The sequence below is a fragment of the Plectropomus leopardus genome, chromosome 21 (assembly GCF_008729295.1).
Source record: "Plectropomus leopardus isolate mb chromosome 21, YSFRI_Pleo_2.0, whole genome shotgun sequence".
Taxonomy (NCBI): Eukaryota; Metazoa; Chordata; class Actinopteri; order Perciformes; family Serranidae; genus Plectropomus; species Plectropomus leopardus.
The window spans coordinates 501667-528236 of record NC_056483.1 but is presented as its reverse complement, the minus strand read 5'-3'; the positions used below and the strand labels follow the sequence as shown (position 1 = coordinate 528236).

The following is a 26570-nucleotide window of genomic DNA, read 5'->3' as shown; positions in this document are numbered from 1 at the left end:
CTATTTTTATTTTTGCTGAATGCACCAGGCAATCAATTCTTTTTTTAACTGGAAAGGCGCCTTTTTGTGGTCTGGTATCCATATTTATAAATACATTTATGTGCAAAACACAACTGGTGAGTTAAAAGCATTAAAGGTTTCAGAAAACACAAAAATGTAACTCCGTTACTGGTATAAGTGGAGTAACTGGAGTAAAAGTCAGAGCAGTTTCTGTATTTAACATGAAAACTGAGAAGAAACAAAGCTGTCAAAGCGAATATTTAAATCTGAAGAAAGCAGCGAACCAAAAAGACGAAGACAGAAAACCCGACAGGAAGTCCATAGATAAAGTGCAGGGAGGAGGAGATGATGGAGAACCTTCTGGATTAAACTAATTCAACAAATTGAGACAAATTAAATCTGGATTTGGGGCTTCATCAGACGGACGAAATCGACCGACTTTTCCTCCGTTTCCATTCTTCATCGCTCCTCTCCCTCCCTCTCTGAACATTACATAATTCGATTAAAGTCCATATTCCCGTCTGCTCTGTTTATCTGAATGAAGACCGAAGGAGGAGACGCTCCTGCTTCAAAGCACCTCCTCCTCTCTCCTCCTTCTCCCTCCCTCCATCCCTCCATCCATCCATCCGTCCAGAAAAGAGCCGAAATCAATTAGTATTCTGTTAAGTGTCTGTGATGTGTGTGTGTGTGTGTGTGTGTGTGTGTGTGTGTGGACCGGAGGCTCTCTCCTCTCGTTAATCTCCCCACTTAGATCCTTCCTAATTGGGACGGACAGGCAGACGGAGGTGACGGAGGACGGGAGGAAAACCAGAGGGCAGGAAGGAAGAGGGAGCTTTGAACAAACGTAACGCCGCTAAACGCACAATATTCATGAGGCCGTATAAATAAATGTTGTCGTTATGAATATGAATGAGCTCGGCTGTCGACTGTGCTGCTGGAAACACTCTGAAAAATCGCCTGTGACGAGCTGCCGGAGACAACGTAACTCAGGCTTTATTCAGAAAACGGATTTATCTGCATTTCAAACGTCACGCCAGACGACGTCACGTGACTCTCAAACAAACAGTCGATATTTACAAAGAGTACTTAGTTCAACTCTATATGTTATCCTCCTCTCATTGAGTTACAGCCAAATTTCAAACCTCCTACATTTCCCAGAATGCCTTTTGCCCGAACATGAATGAAAGTTAATAACTGATGTTAAATTTAAAAGGGAGCTCGTTCTCACGCCACAGTCACCAGATATCGCCGCTTTGACGGTGCTTTTGGCGCAAAAGCCACTTTTTCACGTTTTAATGCATCAACTGAGAACGCGGACGCAGAACTGTGCTCTCGCTGCTCGGTCGATGTTAACCGAAAACACTGACTGAGCGTTCGTACTTGAGGAGCTGAGAATGAGCACAGGCTTGGTTTTCAGTATGAACCCAAATTCAATCAACCCTCCAAATATTTGTAGGCGGATTTGGCCAAAATCTGAGCCTCTTATAGAAGCAAAAGTCAAACAAAATCAAGCTTTGGTCGTGAGAATAAACGTTTTTCTAACTTGAGTGGACACGACTTGTTTTTCTCTGAATTGTTCAGTCCAACCTTCTTAACCCTTAGAAATCTGAGCAACTCGGCTCAGTTTATCTCAAAACCATTGGAAGAAAGAAATAAGCAAAGAAATGACCCAAAAATAGCAAGACATTAAAAAAGTTTAAAAAGAATTAAAAAAAACAAAAAACAAAACAACAACAACAAACAAACTAAAGAAAACACTAAAAAATAAAAAATACAAATGTCCTTTTTTGCCTGTAACATAATTTTAATAATTTGATATGATTTGATTTAATAAGTTTGTCACCTTTTACTTCTTTTTTTTCAATTTGCGGGAACCTTGCTATTTATTTATTTATTTTTATTTTATGATTATTCTCGTGTTTTAATGCTAGCAAAACGAATCACAAGAAAACTGGTGTCGATCCAGGTGTTAAAGGGTTAAATAGACCATTTTAAAGTCATCAAAACTGGACCATTCAGCTCCTGGAGCTTGTTGCCAGGCAGCACTAAGACTTTTTTGGGTTTCTTTTCAAAATTCAGGCTGCAATCAACACAAAAACGCCCCACAAAGCCCTAAAAAACACTGCAGGGACGCCGAGCATCTGTGCAACATGGCGGCTCCAGAAGAATTCCTCCTATCTCGATGTTTACGTTGATGTTTTACATCACGGGGCGATTTCTTTAAGTGGAGCTGAAGGCTGCGTTTGCTCTTTGTTTGGTCAGCGATCCACAAACACAAACTCGACTTTAATTGGATCCAGATTTGTCCTTTAATGAAAATCTTCTAATGGCATCAACGCGTGCGTGCTGATGATGCTCGGGCAGCATCGTGGGAATAACGATAGTATTTGAAGACGCTCGTGTTGGATTTCTTCTGGTGGGAAAATAAATAAATGCATAAATAAAAAATGCCAAACAAAATCAAACAAATCCGGGAGGCGGATATGCAAACGACCGCCTCCTTCTGAAGACGGCCTTTTGCTCTGCAGAGTGAAGACAAGCTCTTCTCTCCCTCAGTTGTTTATTTGGCCTTTTTTTTCGGAGGAGAGGAGGCACGGCGGACTCGAGCCAGAGCTGCCTCTGATCTATTAATACATCTGCATAAATTAGTCAGAGCCGCTCTGTAGCAGTTAGCCGGCTGTGCAGGAGCTCTGGCTCTAGTCCGGAAAATCCACCAGGATTCTGCCCACAATCTGGCGTTTGTCGAAGGGAAGCGGCGACTCTGCTGCTCCCTCAAGAGAGAGCTCGTCTCATCTCTACAGCGAGGTCGGAGGTCACAGTCTGGGCAGGGTCGAGGTTCGAAATCCCGGCTGTTTATGTGCAGCTGTGACCGGCTCCTCGACATGTGCTTATGAAGTGCTAAAAATGTGTGTAGTCACATGATTTAAACAAACCGACGCTAAAGATGTACGTGAGAATCAAATCAAGATAAAGTGACGTTTGAGCTTTGACTTCCTTCAATTAATCTCGAAAAAAGATTTATGTTTATCTACAACTCCTCTCACAGCTGCAATACACACCTGACAATCCCAAACTTCCCTTTAAATACAAAACTACAATGACTGCCTCGTGGTTTACATACATCCGCACACGTAGCCATGACACAGTCAAGGTCTCAGTTGATTTTTGCACTCCAAAATCGAATAAGTTCATAACTGTGTCCAGGTGAACGTTTGTGCCAAATTTTACAAAATTCTCCCAAGTAGTTCTTGAGGTATTGCATTCATGAGATTGAGACAGATGTGAGATCACCTGGCCCACTGACCTCCGAAATCTAACCAGTTCATCATGTTTTGGATGTTTTTTTAAAAGCCAATTTTGAAATTCATGATTCATTGTTCATTGTTCATGAGAATGGGATAAATGCAAGGTTACAATGACCTTGAACTCTGGCCATGTAACTAGTTTATTGTTAATTTGAAGTGAATGTTTGTGCCAAATTTGAAAAAACTTCTAAGGCCTTCTCAAGATATCACATTCACAAGAATGGGATAGCAGCAAGATCATAGCAAAATTTGCCATTTAAAATCTAATCTGTTCATCAGTGAGTCCAAGTGGACGTTTGTGTCAAATTTGAAAAATAAGAAGTGTTTTTGAGATATTATATGCACAAGAGTGGATTCAATGCAAGGTCAAAGTGTCCTTGACCCATCATCACCAAATTTCAACCAATTCATACTTGAGTCCAAGTGAACATTTGTGCCAAATTTGAAAAAAAAAAAAATTCCCTAAAATCTTCCATAAGATACTGCATTCACAAGAGAGGGCTGGTTGTAAGGTCACAGTGCCCTTGACCTCTGATCACCAAATCAGTTCATCATTGAGTCCAAGTGGATGTTTGTGCCAAACTTCCAAGGCCTTCTTGAGATGTCATGTTAACAAGAATGGGATTAATATTGGGTCACAGTAACCTTTGACAATCAAAATCAAATCAGTTCATTGTTGAGCCCAAGTGGATGTTTGTGCCAAATATGAAGATATGAAAAATGGTGTTCTAGAGATACTGCGTTTACATGAGATGGATGCAAGGTCACATTGACCTTCTTCTTTGACCACCAAAATCTAACCAGTTCATCGTCGAGTCCAAGTGAACGTTTGCGCCAAATTTAAAGAAAATCCCTCAAGTTGTTACTGAGATATCGCGCTCACAATAATGCGACGGACGGACAGATAATACAGAGGCATTAAAAGTCGGATGGAAAAGGGATAAAAAGGATGGAAATGAATGAAAAATAAAATAGGGAAGAAGGAAAAATATAACTGTTCGGGAAGGTAGAGAGCGATGGTTGAAGAAATAAAGATGAAAAAGAAAAGAAAAGATGTGAAAAGTAACAGAAGTTCGGCAGTAATCTCTGATAACCCTCGTGGACCAATCAGGTTCCAGTCTCAGGAATAATTGATGAGCTCAGACTGGCTCCTCTGCTGATTGAAACATTGATAAGGTGATCGGACTTCAGTGTGTGTGTGTGTGTGTGTGTGTGTGTGTGTGTGTGTGTGTCTATTATTACCTCCTCTGACAGACAGGCGTCCCTGCTACACTGACAGTCCTGTTAATAATTCACACTCCTCCTCTTCCTCCTCCTCCCTCTTCTTCCTCATCTTCACTTTTTTTGCAGCTTACTTCCTTTGACTTCCTCCGCCTTTTGATGCTGTTTTCCCTGTTTTTTCCACCTTTTTTCCACCTTTTCTTCTTTGTTTTTACTAATTTCCTCCCACCCCGACTCTCCTTATCTTTCAGCTCCTTCTTATTCCAAACTTTTCAAACTTGTTGCTCAGTTAGTGATTTTGTGTCAGACAAAGACGCCAAAAGCTACTTTTCACAGCGGTGTGATGCTCCTGCAGGTGGCGTCGGTTTAATACGCGGCTGGATGGACCTTTAACGGCAGTTTGTTACGACGTCAGTTTGAAACAACACCAGTAACGACGCAATAAAGAGAGCAGGAAAGTTCCTACAGGGCGGGCGACCCGAACATCGGCTTTTAGTGCCCACAAACACGTTCTCACTTTTGTTATTTAAACTCAACCATTTGATATTGAGGTATATAAACAGAAATTTAAGGTGTTTTACTGAAACTGTACATTTCCTGAGAAAATGTTTATTTTGAAAAGACAAAAAAAAAACAAAAACACAACAGACGTAATCATCGTGTGTTTGACTTTTGCTTTATGTTTTTCATTGCCTGTTAATATTTTACGATATAATAATACTTTTTTTGTCTGTCTGCTTGTTGGTGTGATCATTTCATTTTTTCTTTTTTTTACGTGTTGGAAATAAATTCAATTGAATCGAATGAAATTAAATCAAGACAATAACAGGCGTAAATTGGTGTAAAACGTCACACGTAGACGTAAACAGCGCCGATCAAACGTCGATATTTGACGAGTTGAGATGAAAACATGTCGGATCTGTTTTATCCTTCCTTCCTTCCTTCCTTCCTTTCTTCCTCCCTTTATCCCCTCCTCCCTCGCAGAGACGAACTAGAAAGTCGTCTTCACGCTGATCAAACAGCCTGTGAGCCTTTTGGCCGCCCTGAGAGTGTTGTGTGCGTCTGTGTACTGTATATATACAGTGTGTGTGTGTGTGTGTGTGTGTGTGTGTGTGTGTGTGTGTCGCCTACTGTCCATCTGCTGGAGCACCGGGAGACATGATGAGTGTTTACCGTGAGTCAGACACACACACACGCACACAAACACACACACACAAACAGTCACACACACACACATACAACACACACACACACACACACACACACACACTCTCCTTGGTGTATTTTAGCAGATTTTCTTGATCCATCAATCAATTTATCAGAAAGAGACGAACAGACGACATGAATCATAAAGAGCTGCTGCTGAACAGAATACACACACACGTCCCTATGAGAGTGTGTGTGTCTGTGTGTGTGTGTGTGTATGAGAGTGTGTGTGTGTGTGTGTGTGTGTGTGTTAAATGACAACTCAGACACTAAATTTTGGCTAAAAGAGACACATCTGGAGGCCTGGAAGCTCTCTGACGCCGACTCCGTCCTCCTGTCAAACTCTTAAAATTAAATCAAACTCATCTCTCGTATGACGTCATTCGTACGGCAGACAAACGTCTCACGTGTCGCAGAGGACGAGGAATTTTTTCGGGTTTGTAATGTGGTTTAGAAAGTCTTTCAGGTCTGTCTCCTGATCGAGTGGCTCGTGACCGTCAAACCATTTTCTTATCCACAAAGAGAATAACGAAATAAAGAATAAAAATACTAGAAAAGTGCTAAAATAGTAGAAACACCCTCAAATCCTCAACATTTTTAAAATCCAAGAAAAATCCTAAAATCCCAGAGACATCCTGAAGTCCTAGAAATGTCTAGCATTTTGAGCACGAAAACGCTAGAAATGTTCTAAAATCTGAGAAATTTCTTAAAATACCAGAAACATCTTAAAATCCTAGAAATTTCCTAAAATACTAGAAATGTCCTTAAACCCCTGAAAAGTCCAAAAAATTAGTGAAATTCCTTAAAATCCTTCAAATGTCCGACATTTTGTTTTCGTTTCCTTGTTTATTTGATTTTTCCTTTCAGGCAAATAATGAGAAAACATGTCTACTTTCCATATTTGATTTACACGGAAAAACAAATTCTCGCTCGTTTTTTAGTTTTCCAGGCGGAACTGAATAACTGAATGAACGGATGATACACTTATTTACAATTTTATGTTTTAGTAACTTTTACATATTTTTGCTTCTCTGAACCATTATGTTGCAATGTTTGGATATACTGAACTTTTTTTGTCAATGGAGACTGGAAAAAAAAAACTTTACTGTGATGGAGGAGACGATGTGGACACTTTCACTCTGCAGGTCAACAAAGAACAAAAACACCTAAATGACTCAAATGAGACTTTTAATGCTCAAAAATGCGCCTGACAAGCTGGAAAATCCACATGATCACTGTCAAGAAAAAAGGAAACGTTTCCTGTGAAGTTACACAAAAATATCTTTAAATATCGGAGACTTTACGATAGTAAGTGCTTTTAAACTGAAGGCACAAAAGCTTCAGACTCATTTTCTTAGAGAATTTGACACCCGGCTGACAGGTGCTGTTACTGTAATTCATCCTGCAGGAAGTGATGTGATTAATGTCAGGAGAGCGGCAGAGCTGCACCGTCCTCTTCTTCAGTGGTGTCAGCGGTTCAGGCGTTGAGGAACTTGGCGTGGTGTTTGATGTGGTCGCTCATGAAGGAGTAGATGAAGAAGTAGCTGTGGTCGTAGCCCTGCGGCACCAAACACAACATTAATCAGACCCATGTCGCAGTTTCAGCGCGTTTATCTTTGGTTCCTAAATGATCTCTGAATCAAACATTTTTTTAATGGGATCTTTACAACATCTGAAACATAAAGTCAGTTATTAGAAAATTAATCGACACGTTCTCCGGTTCTTTGTTTTTTTTAGTTTAGTGAAGCACAACATACTGTATTATTGACAGTCGTAGAAACATCCTAAAAACCGAGAAACACCCAAATCCTAAAAAACGTCCTAAAATCCCAAATATGTCCTAAAGTCCTAGAAACATCCTAAAATGGTAGAGACATTTCAAAATCAGAGAAATGTCCTTAAATCCTACAAACGTCCTAATAATCAAGAAATGTCCTAAAACCCTTAAAGTCTGAGAAACGACCTAAAATCTTAAAAATGTCCTAAAATCAGAGAAAATCCTAGAAATGTCCTTAATTCCGACAAATATCTTAATATCCAAGAAAGGTCCTAAAATTGGAGATGTATACTAAAATTCCAGTAACGTCCTAAAACCCGACAAACGTCCTACAGTCGTGGGGTCCTAAAGCCCTCATCTTAACACGCTCTGGCTCCTGTGGTACCACAGCGAGGGTCTGAGGTCCCGGTTTGGGATCAGATGTGGACAGTGAGCGGCGCTGCGTGAGTGTCAGAGCGAGAGCGGAGGAACTGACCGGCTGCAGTCTGAAGACGACGGGGATCTTCTTCTTGGAGCAGACGGCGATCAGGTTGTCGGGCAGCAGCTGGCTGGCTGACAGGAACTGATCGTCACGGCCCTGATCGATCAGGATGTCCAGCTGAGGGCCGGAGTACGCCGCCGCCAGCACGGTGGCATCGTACGCCTGAGAGAGACACAGAGGAGTGCTGAGGACAGGAAGCTGCTGACCTTTAACCCTTTGAAACCCGGGCTAACTGGCTGATCCTCTCAAAAACACAGGAGGAAGGCAATGAGAGAAAAAAGGGTGTGCCGAGTGTGAAGGGTGTGCAGGGTGTGCAGAGTGTGCAGGGTGTGAAGGGTGTGCAGAGTGTGAAGGGTGTGAAGGCTGTGCAGAGTGTGAAGGGTGTGCAGAGTGTGAAGGGTGTGAAGGTTGTGCAGAGTGTGAAGGGTGTGAAGGCTGTGCAGAGTGTGAAGGGTGTGCAGGGTGTGAAGGGTGTGAAGGCTGTGCAGAGTGTGAAGGGTGTGCAGGGTGTGAAGGGTGTGAAGGGTGTGCAGAGTGTGAAGGGTGTGAAGGGTGTGAAGGCTGTGCAGAGTGTGCAGAGTGTGAAGGGTGTGAAGGGTGTGCAGAGTGTGAAGGGTGTGAAGGGTGTGCAGAGTGTGAAGGGTGTGCAGAGTGTGAAGGGTGTGAAGGGTGTGAAGGTGTGTGAAGGCTGTGCAGAGTGTGAAGGGTGTGAAGGGTGTGCAGAGTGTGAAGGGTGTGAAGGTTGTGCAGAGTGTGAAGGGTGTGAAGGGTGTGAAGGGTGTGCAGAGTGTGAAGGGTGTGCAGGGTGTGCAGAGTGTGAAGCGTGTGCAGGGTGTGAAGGCTGTGCAGGGTGTGAAGGGTGTGCAGAGTGTGAAGGGTGTGCAGAGTGTGAAGGGTGTGAAGGTTGTGCAGAGTGTGAAGGGTGTGAAGGTGTGTGTTAGAGTGTGAAGGGTGTGAAGGCTGTGCAGAGTGTGAAGGGTGTGAAGGTTGTGCAGAGTGTGAAGGGTGTGAAGGTGTGCAGAGTGTGAAGGGTGTGCAGAGTGTGAAGGGTGTGAGTGTGAAGGGTGTGAAGGGTGGTGAAGGTGTGCAGAGTGTGAAGGGTGTGCAGGTGTGAAGTGTGAAGGGTGTGAAGGGTGTGAGGGTGTGAAGGGTGTGCAGAGTGTGAAGGGTGTGCAGAGTGTGAAGGGTGTTGTGTGTGTGTGTGTGTGTGTGTGTGTGTGTGTGTGTGTGTGTGAGATGAGACATCCCCCACCGCCCTCCCTCTTTTTTCTCACACAGCTCTGCAATGCCAGGCCCCCTCCCTCAGCCAATCAGGAAAGCTGTCGGCGGTTGGGCGATGGGAGTTTTGTGTGTGTGTGTGTGTGTGTGTGTGTGTGAAGTCGTATGGCCGTCTGTCGATGACGTCATTGTTTGACAATCACATGATGCAGTGATGTGTCTGTGTGAGTAATGTGCAATCTGTATGTAGACTCACGTGTTCAGAGGATTTGTCGCACCGACAAAAAAAGAAACAAGAACAAAAGCTGTCGATAAAACGTAACAACCTCTGATCAGTCTGATGGCCAATGCAGTTTCTTACGCTCTCATGCAAATCAACAAAACACCAAAAAGTACTGGATCAATCTAAAACTAGATCACCAGGGAATGATGCACCAAACTGGGATGAAATCCAAGAGAATGACGGACCAATCGGGGTTAAAAGATCAGAAAATATTGGACAAAATCGCGGTTGAAACTCCAGAGAACATTGCACCAGACTGGGATAAAACCCAAGACACTGACGGAGCAAATCAGAGTTAAAAGAGCCATGAATATTGGACTTAATCAGAGCGAACACAGCAGAGAATATTGGAGTAAAACGGACTGTAACTCTGCAGAAAATTGGACTAAAACAAAACAAATTATTGGAGCGTACTGGGATAAAACCCAACAGGGTGTTGTACCAAATCAGGGTGAAAGCAGTCACAGATCGGACTAAATCAGGGCTAAACTGCTCGAGAATATTGGGATAAAACAAGGTTAAACACAAGAGCATTTTGGACCAAACTGGAACAAAACCCAAGAGAATATTGGAATAAAACGGACTGTAACTCCACAGGATATCAGACAAAAGCAGGGCTAAAACATCACAGATTATTTGACCCAAAAGGGGTAAAACCCAAGACCAAGACTGACCGAATCAGTTTGAAAGAGTCATGAATATTGGAGCAAATAAGAGCTAAAACACCACAGATAAATGGACCAAACTGGGATAAAACCCACGAGAATGTCCGACCAAATCAAGGCTGAAAGAGTCATGAATACCGGAGTGCAGAGCATACTCTGGGCACAGACGGAGCAGCAGATCATTTTGCTGGGTATAAAACAGTGATACTCAACATATGGCCCACAGGCCAAACCTGTTGCCCAGTAGGGCCCCTGGTGGCCCCCAACCATTTTCTAATTGACAATAAAAACAAAAGTGATTGAAACTGAATTGTTTTTGTCCTTTTAGTCTCCATAAGGTGTCAGAGTTCAAAAAACAGCATCAAAATAGAGCTTGTTGAAAAAAAGGGCCAGTGAAGGATCCCCCACACCCCCGACAGAGGTCCAAATAAGACACTTATGTCCTAAAATACTAGAAGCGTCCTAAATTCAGAGAATCATCTCAGAATCCCAGAAATCTACTGAAATCCTTAAAATGTCCTAAAATCCTAGCAACATCCCTTAAATCTAAGAAATATCCTAGAATCTGAGAAACGTCCAAAATTAGACTTTAATGTGACAGACTTTGACAAGATGCCCAAGTTCCTTATGATGTTTACTAAAACTAAGCAAGACTTTGCTAAAATTAAAGACCTTTTTCATATTATTAAATGCTGATTTAAAATTGTGGAGTAAAAATAACAATATTCCCATTAAAAAGTGATCGATTATTACTCATTATGTTGATTTTAATGTTATTTCAGATGTTTTTGTTTCATTTATTTCGACTGAGTTTGCTGCTTCTATTGTTCACATTTTCTTCCGTTTACTATTCGTCAAACACTAATTCTGATTCACTCTCATTGTGGATGCAGTTCACATCTTCGCTCTCGTCTTTCACATTCAATCACTCGCTCCTCCTCCTTCAATCACACTTTCTCTCCTTCCATCTCTTTTTCCTTTCTACACCTCCCTCCTCCATCACTCTCCTCCATCGCTCGCCTCTCCTCTTCCCTCTACGTTTACATTTTTCATCCTTTCATTTTCTCCTCTCCCTCCATCGCTCTCTCCTCCTCCCACTCTTTTTTACCTCCAGTCAGATCAATCCTCCCTCTCGCCTAATCCATTTCTCCTCCACATTTCCACCATCGCTCCTTTTGTCTCTTTTAATTCCACCTGCACTCGTTCACTCCAGCCCTCCGCTCTGCGCTGCACTCCATCACTGTTCCCACACTTCCTCCTTCATCCCTCCATCCACTTATCCTCTCCGCTCGGCTAACACCTTATTGCAGACTTTATGTCCTCTTTCCGTAAAGTCTGCTGCTCATCTGTTTCCTCGTAACTCAAATCACACGCGGGCTGGAAATGTCATTAGGCGAGTTTTCTTTACACATTTCTGCAAAACTTAGGCGATACTTTTCGAAATGTCGATAAAACTCAATGTGTTTCCTTTGAGTGATGTTCTGCGACTTCTCCTCCGGCGATAACGTTCACAGGAGCACGCCGATGGATGTTAGTTTTTTTTTTTTTAAAGGAAATGACTGCCTGTGCGTCTGTGAACAGATGGCAGTCTTTAGTCCTTAGGTCTTCAGTAGTTGGGCCTGGTACCCTTTTTAATTTTTTAATTACAATTTTTTTGTGTATTTTTATTCATTTATGTATTTATATATTTTTTCTCAATATTTCTGCATATTCTTATGCGAGGCACTTCCTTTACTTATGTTCTATCTGGGATTATTATATTTTATTTAATTTTATGTTATTTTGTAGTTTTTACTGTACATCTCTGCTGCCTTATAATTCCACTGACCACTAATCAGCCATGAAAGAGGCCTGCTGTACGGGACGGGGCTGGACTGAATGAAGGTCTGTGTCTGAAATACAGCAAAGCGTATTTCACCTCAGTTTCACAACCTCAGTTTGTTTGGCTGCACTTTAACAGATTTTTTCCAGCTGCTCAAACATTGCAAAACAGCTCATGTGCTGTTTTTTGGTTTTTTTTGTTTGTTCTGATAACTTTTAACCGTTCTGAAAAAGTTAAAAAGGTGCTTAAAATTTATAATAGTTCTTTAGTAGAATTTCAAATATATAGTTATTATAATCACAAAGTTTTTCTTACGCTTTTATCATTTTTTTTCATGGACAGTTTATTTAAAAAAAATAATTTTCTATATTTACTAATTTGTGAACTTTGTTTTGTTGAACATTTCCCTTGACTTTATTCCCATGATTCGGGAAGAAATTGTGTCAATTTGCTCAAAGTTCAAAGGTTTAAATAAGGAAAATGGAAAATATGTAGTCAGAATTAAATTATAAAATTGATGCGTAATTATGGAGTGTGTTGCTTTATTTGATGCACAGAAAAAAAAGATGCTGTAACAGACATCCAGTTTGGGTTGAACTTTCTTTATGTGAAATGGTTCAGCTTTTACTTTAATAAAGACCTGAAGACTCTGTGATGGTTTGCAGAAATTTCAAAATAAAAGACTATGTGCTGGTGTTGACCTGGTGGCTCCCATCAGTCCCAGTTTCAGACAGCCGCCGTATTGGACCAGTTAGAGGAACACGTTAATACGAAACCCTCGGAGGCTCATCTGTTCACCTCGCTACACCTCACGCAGCCACACACTCATCCGTCACCATTAGCCGTCCTAAATGGACTATTGGCAGCCTCCACCAGTCTCCAGCACCATGATTTATAGATGGAGACTTTCAGCGGCAGCTCGTGAGGAGGCAAATATGACTGCAGTGCAACATGGGAGTCAAACGGGCAGAAAAGGAGTGGAAATGGACTTTTTCTTGGTCGACATTTGAACTCAAAGTGACACGGGGATTAAATAAAAAAGTGCAATTACAAACTATGCCGGATTATGAGCCTACAAAAACAAGAACAAGAACAGTCAGAGAAACTTTGCATTAAGGAGATTTTGCAAAAAAAAAATCCAAAGGAGAACCATGAAACTTGATGAAATGAGAAAAACAGCCCTATTCTCAGATTTGTGACGATGCATATTTCAGATGATCTGATTGGTTTTTAAATGGTCTGAAAGGAAAATGTTCTCTAACACCACGAAAATCTTTCAGTTCTTCAGATCTAAAAAATTCAACAACACTAAATGTGGAGGTACGTGATTTTCACTGCAGAGCAACTCAAAGAGTCCGGATTCTTCAATCAGTCAATTAACACCAACTGAAGCTCTTTAAACTCACTGTTACACACCCGCTGTCTTTACCTGATGTTCATTTCCACGGTAATATTCTAAAAATGTAATCCTAAAAACATCCTAAAATATTGGAAAACTTCCTAAAATGTCCAAAAATCCTTAAAAAGTCCTAAAATACTAGAAAGCCTTGAAATCCTAGACATGATTTTAAAATCCTCGAAATGCCCTAAAATGCTTGAAATATCCTAAAATATTGGAAATGTCCTAAAATACAAGAAATGTCTTTAAATCCTAAAAACATCCTAAAATGCAGGAAATATCCTAAAATTCTAAAAAATATTGGTAAATGTCCTAAAATCTAAAATCTAAAATAGTCCTGAAATGCTAAAAAAGGTCTTGAAATGTCCTAAAATCCTAAAAATGTCCAAAAATCTTAGAAATGCCCCCAAATCCTACAAAATGTCCTAAAACCCTGGAAAGATGTACGGGGCAGCCGTGAGTTTGGCCCCAGAGCAGAGCCGGCTGAGTCTCCCTGAGCTCCAGAAAGCGGACTGATTCAGCACTTACTAAAAAGCCTTTTAGGTTTTAAAAGCCTTTTATGAAACATTTAATATTTTGCTCAAAGAAACCGACGACTGAAAATATAACTTTGACTCTTTTCCTTTTTTCCAGTTTTCATCCAGAACTTTGACAAAGTGCTGACAGTAACCATGACGATGGACGGATGTCGCTGCGTCCGACTGTGTGGCTCATTGTCACTCTGAGCGCGAGCGCAGACTTCGTGTCTGAACTCCCGAACGTGAACTCTCCCCGCAGAGCGAGCGCCGCTTTGAATCGGCCTCCAGTAATGAATATAGATTATGAAAACAATATGAGCCCAAACAGTCGGCCTGTTATTGAGCCGGCCGCCTGAATTAGTGATGAGCGCCACATAAATTATGCAGAGTGATTAGTAACCAGGCAACACGCCGGTTTACCTCTCCGTTTATAGATCAGTGCAGTCGGAGGGGGTCAGAGATTGAGCGACACGGGAGAGAAAAACTGAGCGTTGAATGAAAACAGACTTGAGGGATAAATCAGAGCGAGTTAAAGTGGACGTCAGCGTGTGTTTATAATTCACTTTAGTTTCATCAGCTCCCAGAGCCACGCTGCTGTTTTCATTTTCATTATTCAAAGATGTTCAGTCTTTATTAGACTCAGTCCTATTTTATTTATTTACTTTTGATTGTAATAAAGGAGGGAAGCTTCAGGAAGTTTAGATTACACATTACAATGCAAACATTACTGTGCTGACAAACCTGACTGAAACTAAAACCTCTGTGAGTGTTTCAGTGTCCGCTCAGTTAGTTTAGTTTTGTAAAATCAAGTCCAGGTCCGGCGTGCTCAGCTTTCCTTAACATGTTCATTGAGCATTTTAGGTCCAGCTGCATAAAACACCTTAGGTTAAGATTTTCCTTAAATTCTAGATTAAGGTTTCCATTAAATAAAATGGTTAAGAAAAACACTCCCAAGTGTTCTTTTTAGGGTCCTTATAATGTTAATTTAAGGTAAAAGCTATTTGCACCATGCACTAAGATTTTCCTTAAATTCCAGGTTAAGGGTTCCTTAAAATGTTCATGTAAGTATTTGATGTCCTTGGGCTGATGACACAAAACACCTCAAGCTATTCCTTAAAATATGAGTCACGGTTTATTTAAAATCTGTTGCACAAAACACCCTTGACTCTTAACGGTTCCTTAAAATATTTACTTAATCATCACAGGTTTTCTCCTTATCTCAGTCTTATAGTTAAGCAGTTCCTTTAAAATTTGTTAAAAACGTTGCACAAAAGACCTTACAAGATTGAGTGGAAGCAAAGAAATGGTTTCCACTGAAACTGTTATTTTACTGCTGGATGATTTCTTTTGATGCAATAATGCCTTAACGGTTTTTCCTTAACTAAGCAAACAAATCTTTTAAAGAATTCTCTAAAAACCCCTAAAAAAGTTCCTCAGCTAAGGAGAAATTAAGCCTTAGGTGTCATACTTGAGGAAAACCTTAAGGTATTTTGTAGATCTTAAGTTGAGTTAAAAGAGAAAATAAACCCTGCAGACTGCTCCTTTAAGACAAACCGTTGACTGCAGCAGATGAACTTGAGTAAAGACAAACACGACGCGTAATCCATCAGCAGCATGTCCAAATATTGACCTGACCAATCATCCGGTGACATCATCGATGCTGGTGACGCTGGCCGTTGATGCAGACGACCGTGAGAGCGTCTGTCAGCGTGTTTGCTCAGCAGCTCTCTGCTTTTACACCTGATCTCAAAGTATTTGAAGCAGAAAATAGATTAAAAAGCGTCAGTTTCGGTCACCCTCTTTTATTCTGAAATGTTTTTGTTGGACTCGTGTTCGTCCTGCCTGCGTGGGCGAACACAAACATGAGTCACGATTCCACAAATACTGTAGTTCTTTGTGTTTTTAAAAACATAAATCCCACTTTAAACTTGACACTCAGGTATATGACGCAGCCTCCCACTGTTTCCAAAAACAAACCTCCTACTCCCGCTTGTGTTTCTTCTAATTTCACTCTCCTCAGCGTACGTCCGACACTCACACTCGCAGGTGTGTGTGTGTGTGTGTGTGTGTGAGCGTCCCCGGACCAATCAGCCACGCCGCAGAGATCAGGCTGTAATTAGGGGCGGATTACCGGGGAATGGCCGGGCTTTGGCGAGGTTAGGCGGCAGAGCTGCTCACACAGCTTAGCGGGCTGATCCCGTGTTTAGTGGAGGTTAAGACACTTTGTCATCCACACAGTGATAATCAACAGTCGCTGAACGCCGGCACAGATTATAAAAGGCTAACGAGGGAGGCAGAGAGCCGCGGAGGAGGCGAAGGTTACACAGAGGAAGGACGAGCAAAGACGCAGGAATTACCTGGATTTATGTGGCGAAATATGACTGATTTACACTCGCCAAACTCTGAGCGCCATGTTGGACGTCCTCGGTTCTTTGTTCTGTCCAACATGAAAACTGGAATTCATCATTTAACCCGCTGAACCCTCAGTTTTCTTGTGCTGCGATCACTGAAACCTTTTTAACGGGAACGAATTGGTTTGATAAAAAAGGTAAAAGGTGATAAGAAAATGACCTGAAAAACAGAGAACAACGAGAAAATGAAATGTTGGAAAAAACTATTTTCATAATTATTTAAACTATTTGAATGAAATTTTGTTATACGAAAATATATTTATATTTAATAATATTATAATATTTGGACACTTTTTAATGCTTTTTGTTTAATTGCTTTGTGGGGGTGTGTCTGCTAATTTTCAGGCAATTTTCTCGTAGACCCACCTTTTTTTTCTATTATAATTATTTTTGCTCATTTTTGGGTATTTGCTCATTGTCTGACCTTTGACCCCTAAAATCAATAAAAAATAAAAAAAACCATCAAGATATTCTTGAGACATTACGTCCACAAGGATTAGAAGGCCCAAAGGTCACAATGATCTTGATCCTTAACCACCAAACATTAATCATTTCATCATTGCATCCAAGAAAACGTTTTTGCCAAATTTGGAGAAATTCTTTCAAGCTGTTCCTGATACCAGGTTAAGGAAAATTTGATGGACGAGATGACAGTAACCCTGACCTTTTACATATGATCACCAAATTCGAATCAGTTCACTAACGGCTAAAAGTGGGCGTTTGTGCCAAATTTGAAGAAGTTCTTTCAAACTGTTCTTAAGATACAGGGTCAAGGAAAATGTGATGGAAGAGTACACAGTGACCTTGACCTTTCACCTATGACCACCAAATTTTAGTCAGTTAATCACTGAGTCCAAGTAAACGTTTGTGCCAAATTTGAAGAAATTCTCTTAAGCTGTTCTTGAGATACCTGGTTAAGAAAAATTTGACGGACAAGATCACAGTGACCTTGACCATTCACCTATGACCACCAAATTCTAAGCGGTTCATCAATGACTTAACATGGGTGTTTGTGCCAAATTTGAAGAAACATGTTCTCAAGAAATCTGACTGACAAGAATGAAACGCGCAAAGTCAGAGTGACCTTGACCTTCGAACACCAAAATCTAATCAGTTCATCGTTAAGTCCAAGCGTACGTTTGGGCCAAGAGTAAAGAAATGTGAGGAAAACCCTGCTATTTATTTTGGCATCATGTTGGCTAAAATGCCGGTGATATGCTTACGTAAACAAACACGGATGTAAACACAACGGGCAATGTGAGGTCAACAAAACGATCAAGGTCATGTACTCAGCACTTTCTCCTTTTGTGCTTCTCTCCTGTTTTCCTCTCCTTGTTTTCCGCTCTAAACACAAAGAAACCCTCGGCCGCTCCTTATTCCCCGTGTTCTGATTACTGTTTAACCCTTCGTCGTCCCTGTTTTTCATTAAAATGTGGGTCCATACGGGCGGATAAACCGAGTCCTCTCTGGACTACAAACTGGATAATGAGACACGACAACATCACCAGCAGAAGGAGGGAAATCCCCTCAACTCCAACACACCTCCGCAAACACTACCGAGTGTGTGTGTGTGTGTGTGTGTGTGTGTGTGTGTGTGTGTGTGTTTGCTTACTGCATGTCAGAGTGTGTGAAAGGCTGTGTAGTTGTGTTTGTGTGTCTCTGGCTCTGCTGCCTGCAGATCTAAATGTCTGTCTGCCTCTCCATCTGTCTGCCTCCATCACAGTTGGGAAATGTTGGGGTGAAAGCATTTTATCCTCCTCAAACTGAAGACAAACACTCCACAGTGATCGTCCCCTCTGCTCTTTAAAGGGGAATCATTTCGTGCGTGTTTGTGTTCATGCACAAATGCTACTTTTGTACAGTTTGTGGATTATATATTTAATTTCACGTCGTACCGCAGTGTTTCCCCTCGGGTGGAGGGACCATCTGTTGGTTGAAATGCAATTTTTCTCAGGGATTTAAAGCTGCTCCAATCAATATTTTTAAATTAACCACGGATCAAGTGACTGTGTGGATGTGAACGTGGTCAAGACAAAGACAAAGACAGAGCTGAAGTTTCTCTCAACTCTGCTGATATTTTTTAAACCTCTTTTAGTTTTAGTTTTGCGGCACATATCCTGCCTGGTTTTTACTTTTATTTAAAGTATCGGCTTCTTAACTGCAACTCTATCCTATGTTTTAGGAACAACCTTAAACATGGTATAATTACTCAGTCACAATCACGAACGCTTATATGACTGATTATTGGGCTGCAGATGACACAAAAAAGTAATCTGACCCGAGACATGCAGCCACACGGTCTCTTGCACTGATTTTTACAGAAAAAATTAGATTTTCTTCTCAAATTGTTTGAGGAGAATTGTGAAGAAAAACATCTGGTGATTTTGTTTACACAACTTTATCCTTCGTCAGTGTGGATGCTCGTTACGTTATTGTATGGTAATAGTTACATTTATAGTTATAGTGATAGTTATAGATATATTTATAGTTAGATAGCTATAGACAGCCCATTATAGTCACAGTGATCATTATTGTTATAGTGAAAGTTATAGATATAGTAATAGTTACAATTAAAGTGATGGTCATAGTTCTAGTGATAGTTATAGTGAAAATGATAGTTATAGTGAGAGTTATAATGATACTTATAGTTATAGTGATAATGATAGTTATAGTTATAGTGTTAATGATAGTTATAGTTATAGTGATAATGATAGTTGTAGTGATAGTTATAGTGATAATGATAGTTATAGTTATAGTTGTAGTTTTGATAGTAATGATAGTCATAGTTGTAGTGATAGTTATAGTAATAGTGTTAATGATAGTCATAGTTGTAGTGATAGTGATAGTAATAGTGTTAATGATGGTTATAGTTGTAGTGATGATAGTAGTTTTAGTTGTAGTTATTGTTCTTGCCGTGGACGGCCCTTAACTCTGTGGGCAAAATAATTGTGATCCTCCGTCCTCACAACATTGTGTCACGGAGTCAGACCTCATCCTACCATGTGTACACACACGTGTGGCCGTGTAACAACTTCCTGTCTGACCCCTGCGTGTGTCTGGCGTGCTGTTATGATGACCCTCCTTGTTTTACCTCCTCACTGTTTGTTTTAATTACTGCGCCACAGTCTGACCTCCTCCTTGTCGTTTACTCCCCCTGCCAATAAACTCCTTGACCCCTCCTTGTTGTTCTCTCCCGTTGCCACGGCGCCTCGCTGACCTCTCCTCATTTTCTCCCCGCTGAGTGACAGACGGGTAAAAAAAACAGAATAAGATGAGATGTTTAAAGGCGTCAGACGTGATTAATGGCTGGCAGAGAGGTGAAGTGATTCCAAACAGTGATTCAACCTGAGCGCTCCGTAATGAGAAAAGAGCCGTCTGCCTATTACCTTAATAAAGACGTCTACATGTTAATTAGACTGACACGCCTGTGTGTGTGTGTGTGTGTGTGTGTGTGTGTGTGTGTCTGTGTGTCTGTGTGTCTCTGAGGACTGGCTGCTGCTGCTGACGGTGGAAGAAAAAGACGCTGCAGACTTCTGACTTTCTCTGAAGACTTGATAAGTGCAGAGTAATAATTTATACGGCAGATCGCCGGCGAACAGAGCTCATCGTCTCCGTAACGAGTTAAGAGCTGCAGAGCGCCGCTCCGCCCCACCTGAGGCTCATCAGGACAGGAAGTCGGATAAACGAGACGCACCGGACTCGTTCTACATTAGCTCTGTTTTACACACACACACACACACACACACACACACACACTGCTCAGGTATAAATATAAAAAGAGCTGCATTATAAAGAGACGAGATGAAGGTGGATAGTTTGGAATGATGTTGAAGGGAAATTGCAAATAAATTAAAATAAAATAATTCCATTAGGCCAAATAATACACAATAATAAAGTCGCCTACAGCAATTATGCAGATGACACGCAAATATATATATCTATCACTTTATCACATCCCATACTCATTTCTAGGATTTTAGTATGTTTCTAGGTTTTTGGGACATTTCAACAACTTCAGGTTGACATTTCTAGGTCTTTAGGACATTTCTAGGATTTTTGGATTTAAGGATGTTTTTTGTTTTTTAGGATGTTTCTTGGATTTTAGTACATTTCCAGAATTTTAGGAAGTACATGGATTTGAGATGTTTCTAAGATTTTAAGACATTTCTCAGATTTAAGACATGTCTATGATTTAAGGCCATTTTTAAGAATTTTTGGACAATTCTAGTATTTTAGGACATCACAGGCTCGGCTAGGACCGCTGTCAGGGGGTGCAATAATACGAAATGTAACGTGGGTTTGTGGTCCGCCTGAGAAACTGAAGCCTGACACGAGGAAACATATAAATCTGCTGCGAGTGTCGAATGATTAAAAAACTTGTTGAAATTTTTGCCGTGACATCAGCTTCTTGGCCGTTTCTTGCTGGTGACAGTTGCTTAAAAACATCACGGACACACCGAGAGTCTGATTCACACGTTCACACGTTCCTCACAGCGCTGTGTCTGTGCAGTCTGCTGCCGCCGCTCAGACCCTCCCTCCACCACAATGACCAACCGCTCGTCTGCTGCGTCCCACACGGACCGCATTATTAATCTATCAGGTCTGTTGTTTGTGTACATCGTGTGTCATTCACGTCCGTGTCCTCAGCCGCCTTTCACCGATGTCTTCGTCAATATCATCATCTTTTGTTTTTGGGACTGTTTGTTCCAACGAGGGGAGATATTCACGCAGCATGACACAAATGTTCCTCCAGCTTTACAGCAACAGTTGGTTTGTCTCTTTCCGCCTCTACATGATTATTTTAGATAAACATTACCTCACGAACATGAAACATTATTTTCAGGTTTACTTTCTCGCTTTTTCTTTCAACCATGCTGCCCAAATTCAGCAGTCTGTTTATCAAGTGACGCAATCACCACAATTACTGAAACTGTGTCAGCAGATCCATCTCCATGACAACCGAGAGAGCGTCACCCTGAAGACCACGACGTTGTTAAAAGTGGACTTTGAGTCGAGGTTGTGCTGTTTTCAAAAATAAACTTTTGTGTGTAAAAGTAAAACTCCTCATGTTAACTCTTACAGTAGACAGAGGGCCAGGGGCCAGAGACAGGAGCCCCATACACGTCTCTAGGAATTTAGGATGTTTCCAGGATTTTAGGATGTTTCCAGGATTTTAGGATGTTTCCAGGATTTTAGGATGTTTCCAGGATTTTAACACATTTCTAGTTTTTAGGCCATTTTTATTTTTGGATGTTTCTGGGATTTTAAAAAGTTTCTAGGGTTTTAGAAAATTGATCAGAATAGAAGAAGTTTCTCAGATTTCAGGACATTTCTAGCATGTTCTTAAAATTTTAGGAAATTTCCTGGATTGTAAGACATTTCTAGGATTTTAGCACATGTCTAAGAATTTAGGATATTTGGCCACACAGGAAATATCTTTTAAATTCAAGTAATGACGAGAGCTGTGGAGCAGATGCACAAAGTGTTTGTCTCTTTTCTGTATGAACAACATGACGAAGCCAGCTCCATAAATAAATACGTTTCACATTTCAGTGGAAGAATTTGACCTCAACCCGAATCCAAAACCTTTGGGACAAACTGAAACAAAGGCTGAGAGGCAGATCTGATGACAAACATCTGTGTTGGGCCTCACTGAGCTGTTTTATCTGAAACAGATCAAACCCGAAACTAACAAATCTTACCACCAGTGAGAATGGCTTTATGTGGGAGGTTTCCTGTAAACGGTCTGCTGGGTTGTTTTGGACGCTCCGTCGCTCCACAGCAGGACACTTTTTTATTTTAGTTTTTTTTGTTGGAATAAATCTCTGCCACCCCGGCTGCCTTTGTGCTCCGCCACACTGCCTCTAATAAAGTACTCCTGTTGTATTCAGGTATTTCCCCGGGGTTACACTGGAATCAACACTTGTATCTGTCTTCAGACGGTCCGCCGCAGCGCTGAGCTGCTTCCACGCTTTGTTTCACTTTGTTTTAACTTCGTGCTGACGCTGGAGGCCCGCGCGGCTGCAGGCAGGGGAACACAAAAAAGTCTTTCTGAAAAATGTTCAGATTCAAAGACGAAAAAGGTCTGAAGCCTCGCTGGAAATCACATTCTTTAATCTCTTATTTGAATAATCAAAGTTAGTTAGTTATTATGTGCTGGACACTGAGCAGCTGCTTCACAGGTAATAAAACGTTTATGTATTTGAAGGTATTTACAGTGAAGCAGCTGCAGGAAGTGTCGAGTTAACACGAACGATATTAAGAGTTTTACAACTGCTTACAAAATTCAACATAAAAATGAGTCTTGAGAGTGAAACTGGTGGAAAAATTAACCTCAACTCAAGCTCCACATATAAGCTACTCTGGTACGGCTGTTTGTCTTTTACTTTGGTGTTTTCGTTGTTTTCTTTGTTGTGTTGTCGTCTCCTTCGTCTCCTTGTCTGACACTCTGTTGTTAAGTTTGTTTGCTATATTGCTGTTTTTGTCTTCTTCTTTGTCCTTTTTTTGTCCACTGCATTGTTGTTTTGTTGTCTCCTACATTGTTGTTTTGTTGTCTCTCACTTTTGTGTTTTTGTTGTATTTTTTATTGTGTTGTTGTCTCATTTGTTGTTGTTTTGTTGTATTCTACTTTGTTAAGTTTGTTTACTGTATTGCTGTTTTTGTCTTCTACTTTGTTTTGTTTGTTCACTATAGTGTTTTTTTGTTGTCTCCTACATTGTTTTTTGTTGTCCTCTACCTTGTTTTGTTTGTCATCTCCTACACTGTTTTTGTTGTCTCCCACTTTGATGGTTTGTGCTTTTGCTATTTTTGCTTTGATTTTTTTTATTCGTCTGCAACTTTTTTGTCTCCTACATCGTTTTGTTGTCCTGTACTTTATTGTTTTGTTTGTCTTCTACTTTGTTTGGTTTCCTCGTACATTGTTTTTTTTGTTGTTGTCTTCTTTTCAAATGTTCTGTTTGTTTGCAGTTTTGTTATTTTCTTTGTCACTTGCTTTGTTTTTGGCTTGCTTCTGAGTTTTTTTGCCATTTTGTTTGGCGTCTCACACTGAAGTCTCTTGTCCTTTCAGCAAACTCGCCCTGCTGATGAATTTGTGTGATGTGACCGAGAGACCCGGAAAAATCGGGTACTTAGACCTTGACTTGCGATTGTTTTGTTTTCAGTAAAACCTACGTAATCAAACCTGCAGAATCCAGCATATTCAGCGTTCCCGTGGAAGCAGACGACGTTCGCCGCCGATGGTTTTCCTGCTGAGCAGCTGTGACAGACGTTAGTTAATCACGGTGGAGAGCCGCGGTGAGAAGAGGAGGCAGCTGCTCCACAGACTTCCTCAAGTCCAATTAGCATGATGACTTACTCTGCGCTGGCTTATAGCCGCCCGCGTGCTGCTTACAGCTCGAGTCGAGGCGTCGATCGCCTGCATCGCCTCATTTCCCTTCTTTTAAACTCTGCTTTTCTCAACTCAAACCTTTCCTCAAACTGCCTCTGATCACCTCCTATCTACCCCCCGATGTGTTGCCGTCTCTCGTATTTCTCTCGCCTCGTTTTTCCATCTCTATTTCTGCCCTCAGCTCCTTCAGAGGCAGGCCGCTCAATTAACAGACTCTAATTACCTGAAGCTTGTTGTTTCGCTTGTTAACAGGCATTAATTAAAAAAAAAAAAAAAAACGGCAGAAAAATACAAACCCTCGCTGCACATCATTTATTTCTCTGTCCCTTGTTCCCTCGTCACAGCGTTTTTCGCTGCTGCAGCTGCTGAGAAATGACCCCGAAAAGCCCCTCAATGTAGTTTTGGCATTTGTCTCAGACGAAAGGTTTTAATGGTCATCTGAACGTCGAGTTTCGCGGCCCTACGGCAGGAAAAACCTTTTTAACATCCCGCTGTCTAATTTTAGAGATGCATGGTGTCAAAGAGAGGAAACGTTTTCCTCCTTCACAGAGAGCCCGGAGCAGCCAAATCCTCGGGATGTCTAACTGAGAAATATGTGGGCCAGTTTCTCAAGTGATTCTCATCTAATTTTAATGCAGCTCTGTTTAACTCATTAGTGCCGTGTTTAAGGTGCTTAGAGAGACATTAACTCTGTCAGGCTGAAGGCTTCGCTTCAAAAAGGGTGAGAGGAACAAAGGCCACTCACTCCTTCCAGTGTAGAGCTTCTGATTTACTTTACCTCCTCCATCTCTCTTCCTCCGCTCCTCTTCATTTCAGAGAGTACTGCACGTTTTACTGCATCAGGCTGACATCTGAAAGTACAGGTACCCTTAAAATTCACATTTTACTTCAAATAAATGTAGAAGCTGAGAGAAAAACTTCTTACACTCCCAAAGAACTTCATGGTTTTAGCTTGTGTTTTCTGGTTTTGCTTTTTGTTTGTCTGCAGGATTGTTGATTTCTTTGTTGCTGTGTTTGTCTGCCATATTGTTTTGTATGTCTATATTTATTTTTTTGTTTCCGCTACTTTTTCTAGTTGTTTTGCTGTCTTCTACACTGTTATTTGCTGTCTACTACTTTGTTGTTAAGTTCATTTGCTTTATTGCTTTTTTATTGTCTTCTACATAATTGTTTTGTTTGTCCTACTTTGTTGTTCGTTCTTCTACTTTGTTTAGTTATCTCCTAATTTTTTGTTTTGCTGTCCTCTACGTTGTTGTTTTGTTGTCTTCTCTGTTGTCTTGTTGTCTCTCACAGTGTTGTTTTGTTTTCCTACTTCGTTGTTTGTTCTTCGACTTTGTTTAGTTATCTTCGAAATCTTTCTTTTGTTTGTCTTCTACTTTGCCATTTGTTTGTCTGCTACATTATCTCCTACATTATTGGCTTTTTTGTCTTCAACTTTGGTGTTTTGTTTTTTTTGTCTTTTACTTTGGAGTTTTATCCTGTTTTGTTCTCTCCTTTATTGTTGTTTTTGATATTTTGTTAAGATTGTTTGCTACATTTTTGTTTCGTTTGTCCGCTATACTGTTGTTGTTGTTTATCTCCTACATTGTTGTTTTGTTGTCCTCACTTATGTTGCTTTGTTTGTCTCCTACTTTGTTTAGTTATCGCCTACACTGTTGTTTTTGAAACCAGTAAAAAACGTGAGCTTAAAAACTGCTGACTGCACATTAAGCTTTATTCTCGTATCGAACAGCTCCTCCTCCACATTATTTGTATTGTTTGCCAACATTTCTGTTTTGTGTTTTTATGAATTATCAACAAATAAAAGATTTACAAACGCTTCACTGCATCATCACTTCAAAATGTGTCTTCTGTCAGCACTACAGACAGCCAGTGTTGAGAAGCTTTTGCGGAAACTTTCCTTGAAAACCCGAAAACGTTCCCAGATCTCCTTTGATGAAGACGTTTCCAGCCTCACAGGTGTGTTAAAGGTTACCGACACGGAGTCAGGCTGCTAACATTAAGTCCTACACTGAGAGCTGACGTATCATTAAGCTCCTCTCAGCTTTGTCCTTCATGTCACACGGAGGAAAAGATTCAGCCGTGACCTTCTCCTCCTCCTCTCCACCTGACACCGAACATGTTCTTCTTTCAAGCTCTGAAAGCTGCAAGAAGACATTCACACTTTTTTTTCCCGCCTGCTCTCCTTTTTACAAAGAGAGACACAAATGTGGTGAAAAGGTGAAGCAGTGATTCATCCAGCGGAGGATTTGCTGCTCTTGTTCATTAACAGTCACCTGCTGCAGCTGCAGTTTAACCTCCTGCTGAGGCTGTCGTACTCAGAGGTAAACCAGCTGCAGCTGATGAGCTCAGATCCAGTTTCGACACAAACATTTAAATTTGTTCGCAGACGGGAACTAGAATTACCCCCCTGTGGCTGTACGACTCTGCAAACCAGTCAAGTTACAATGAACTGTCTGCTATGCACATTGTTCTTGAGTTATGGCATAAAACATGTTATGTGAGGTCACGCTGACCATGACCTTTGACCACCAAAATCTAACCAGTTCATCGTTGAGTCCCAATGAACGTTTGTGCCACATTTGAAGAAATTCTTTTACGGTGTTCTTGAGATATTGCATTTGCAACAATGAGAGAGATGCAAGATCACACTGACCTTGACCTCTGACCACCAAAATCTAACCAGTTCATTATTGAGTCCCAATGAACGTTTGTGCCACATTTGAGGAAGTTCCCTCAAGGTTTTGGATAGATATTACATTCAAAAGAATAAGACAGACAAGGTCATGGTGACCATGACCTTTGACCAACAACCACCAAAATCTAATCAGTGCAATTTTGAGCCAGAGTGGACCTTTGTGCCAAATTTGAAGAAAT

General features: G+C 40.9%; 1 protein-coding gene across 1 annotated transcript in view; it reads right to left on the bottom strand.

The window, feature by feature from the left end:
* Positions 1-6903: 6903 nt before the first annotated feature.
* Positions 6904-26570, bottom strand: part of fars2 (phenylalanyl-tRNA synthetase 2, mitochondrial) — a 75001-nt gene continuing 55334 nt past the window's right edge. The window contains exons 10-11 of the mRNA XM_042510854.1: positions 7985-8152; positions 6904-7290 (exon numbers count right to left, since the gene is read on the bottom strand). Of these exons, the coding sequence (XP_042366788.1) occupies positions 7210-7290; positions 7985-8152 (249 nt within the window). The 3' untranslated portion in view covers positions 6904-7209. The remainder of the gene's footprint in view (positions 7291-7984; positions 8153-26570) is intronic.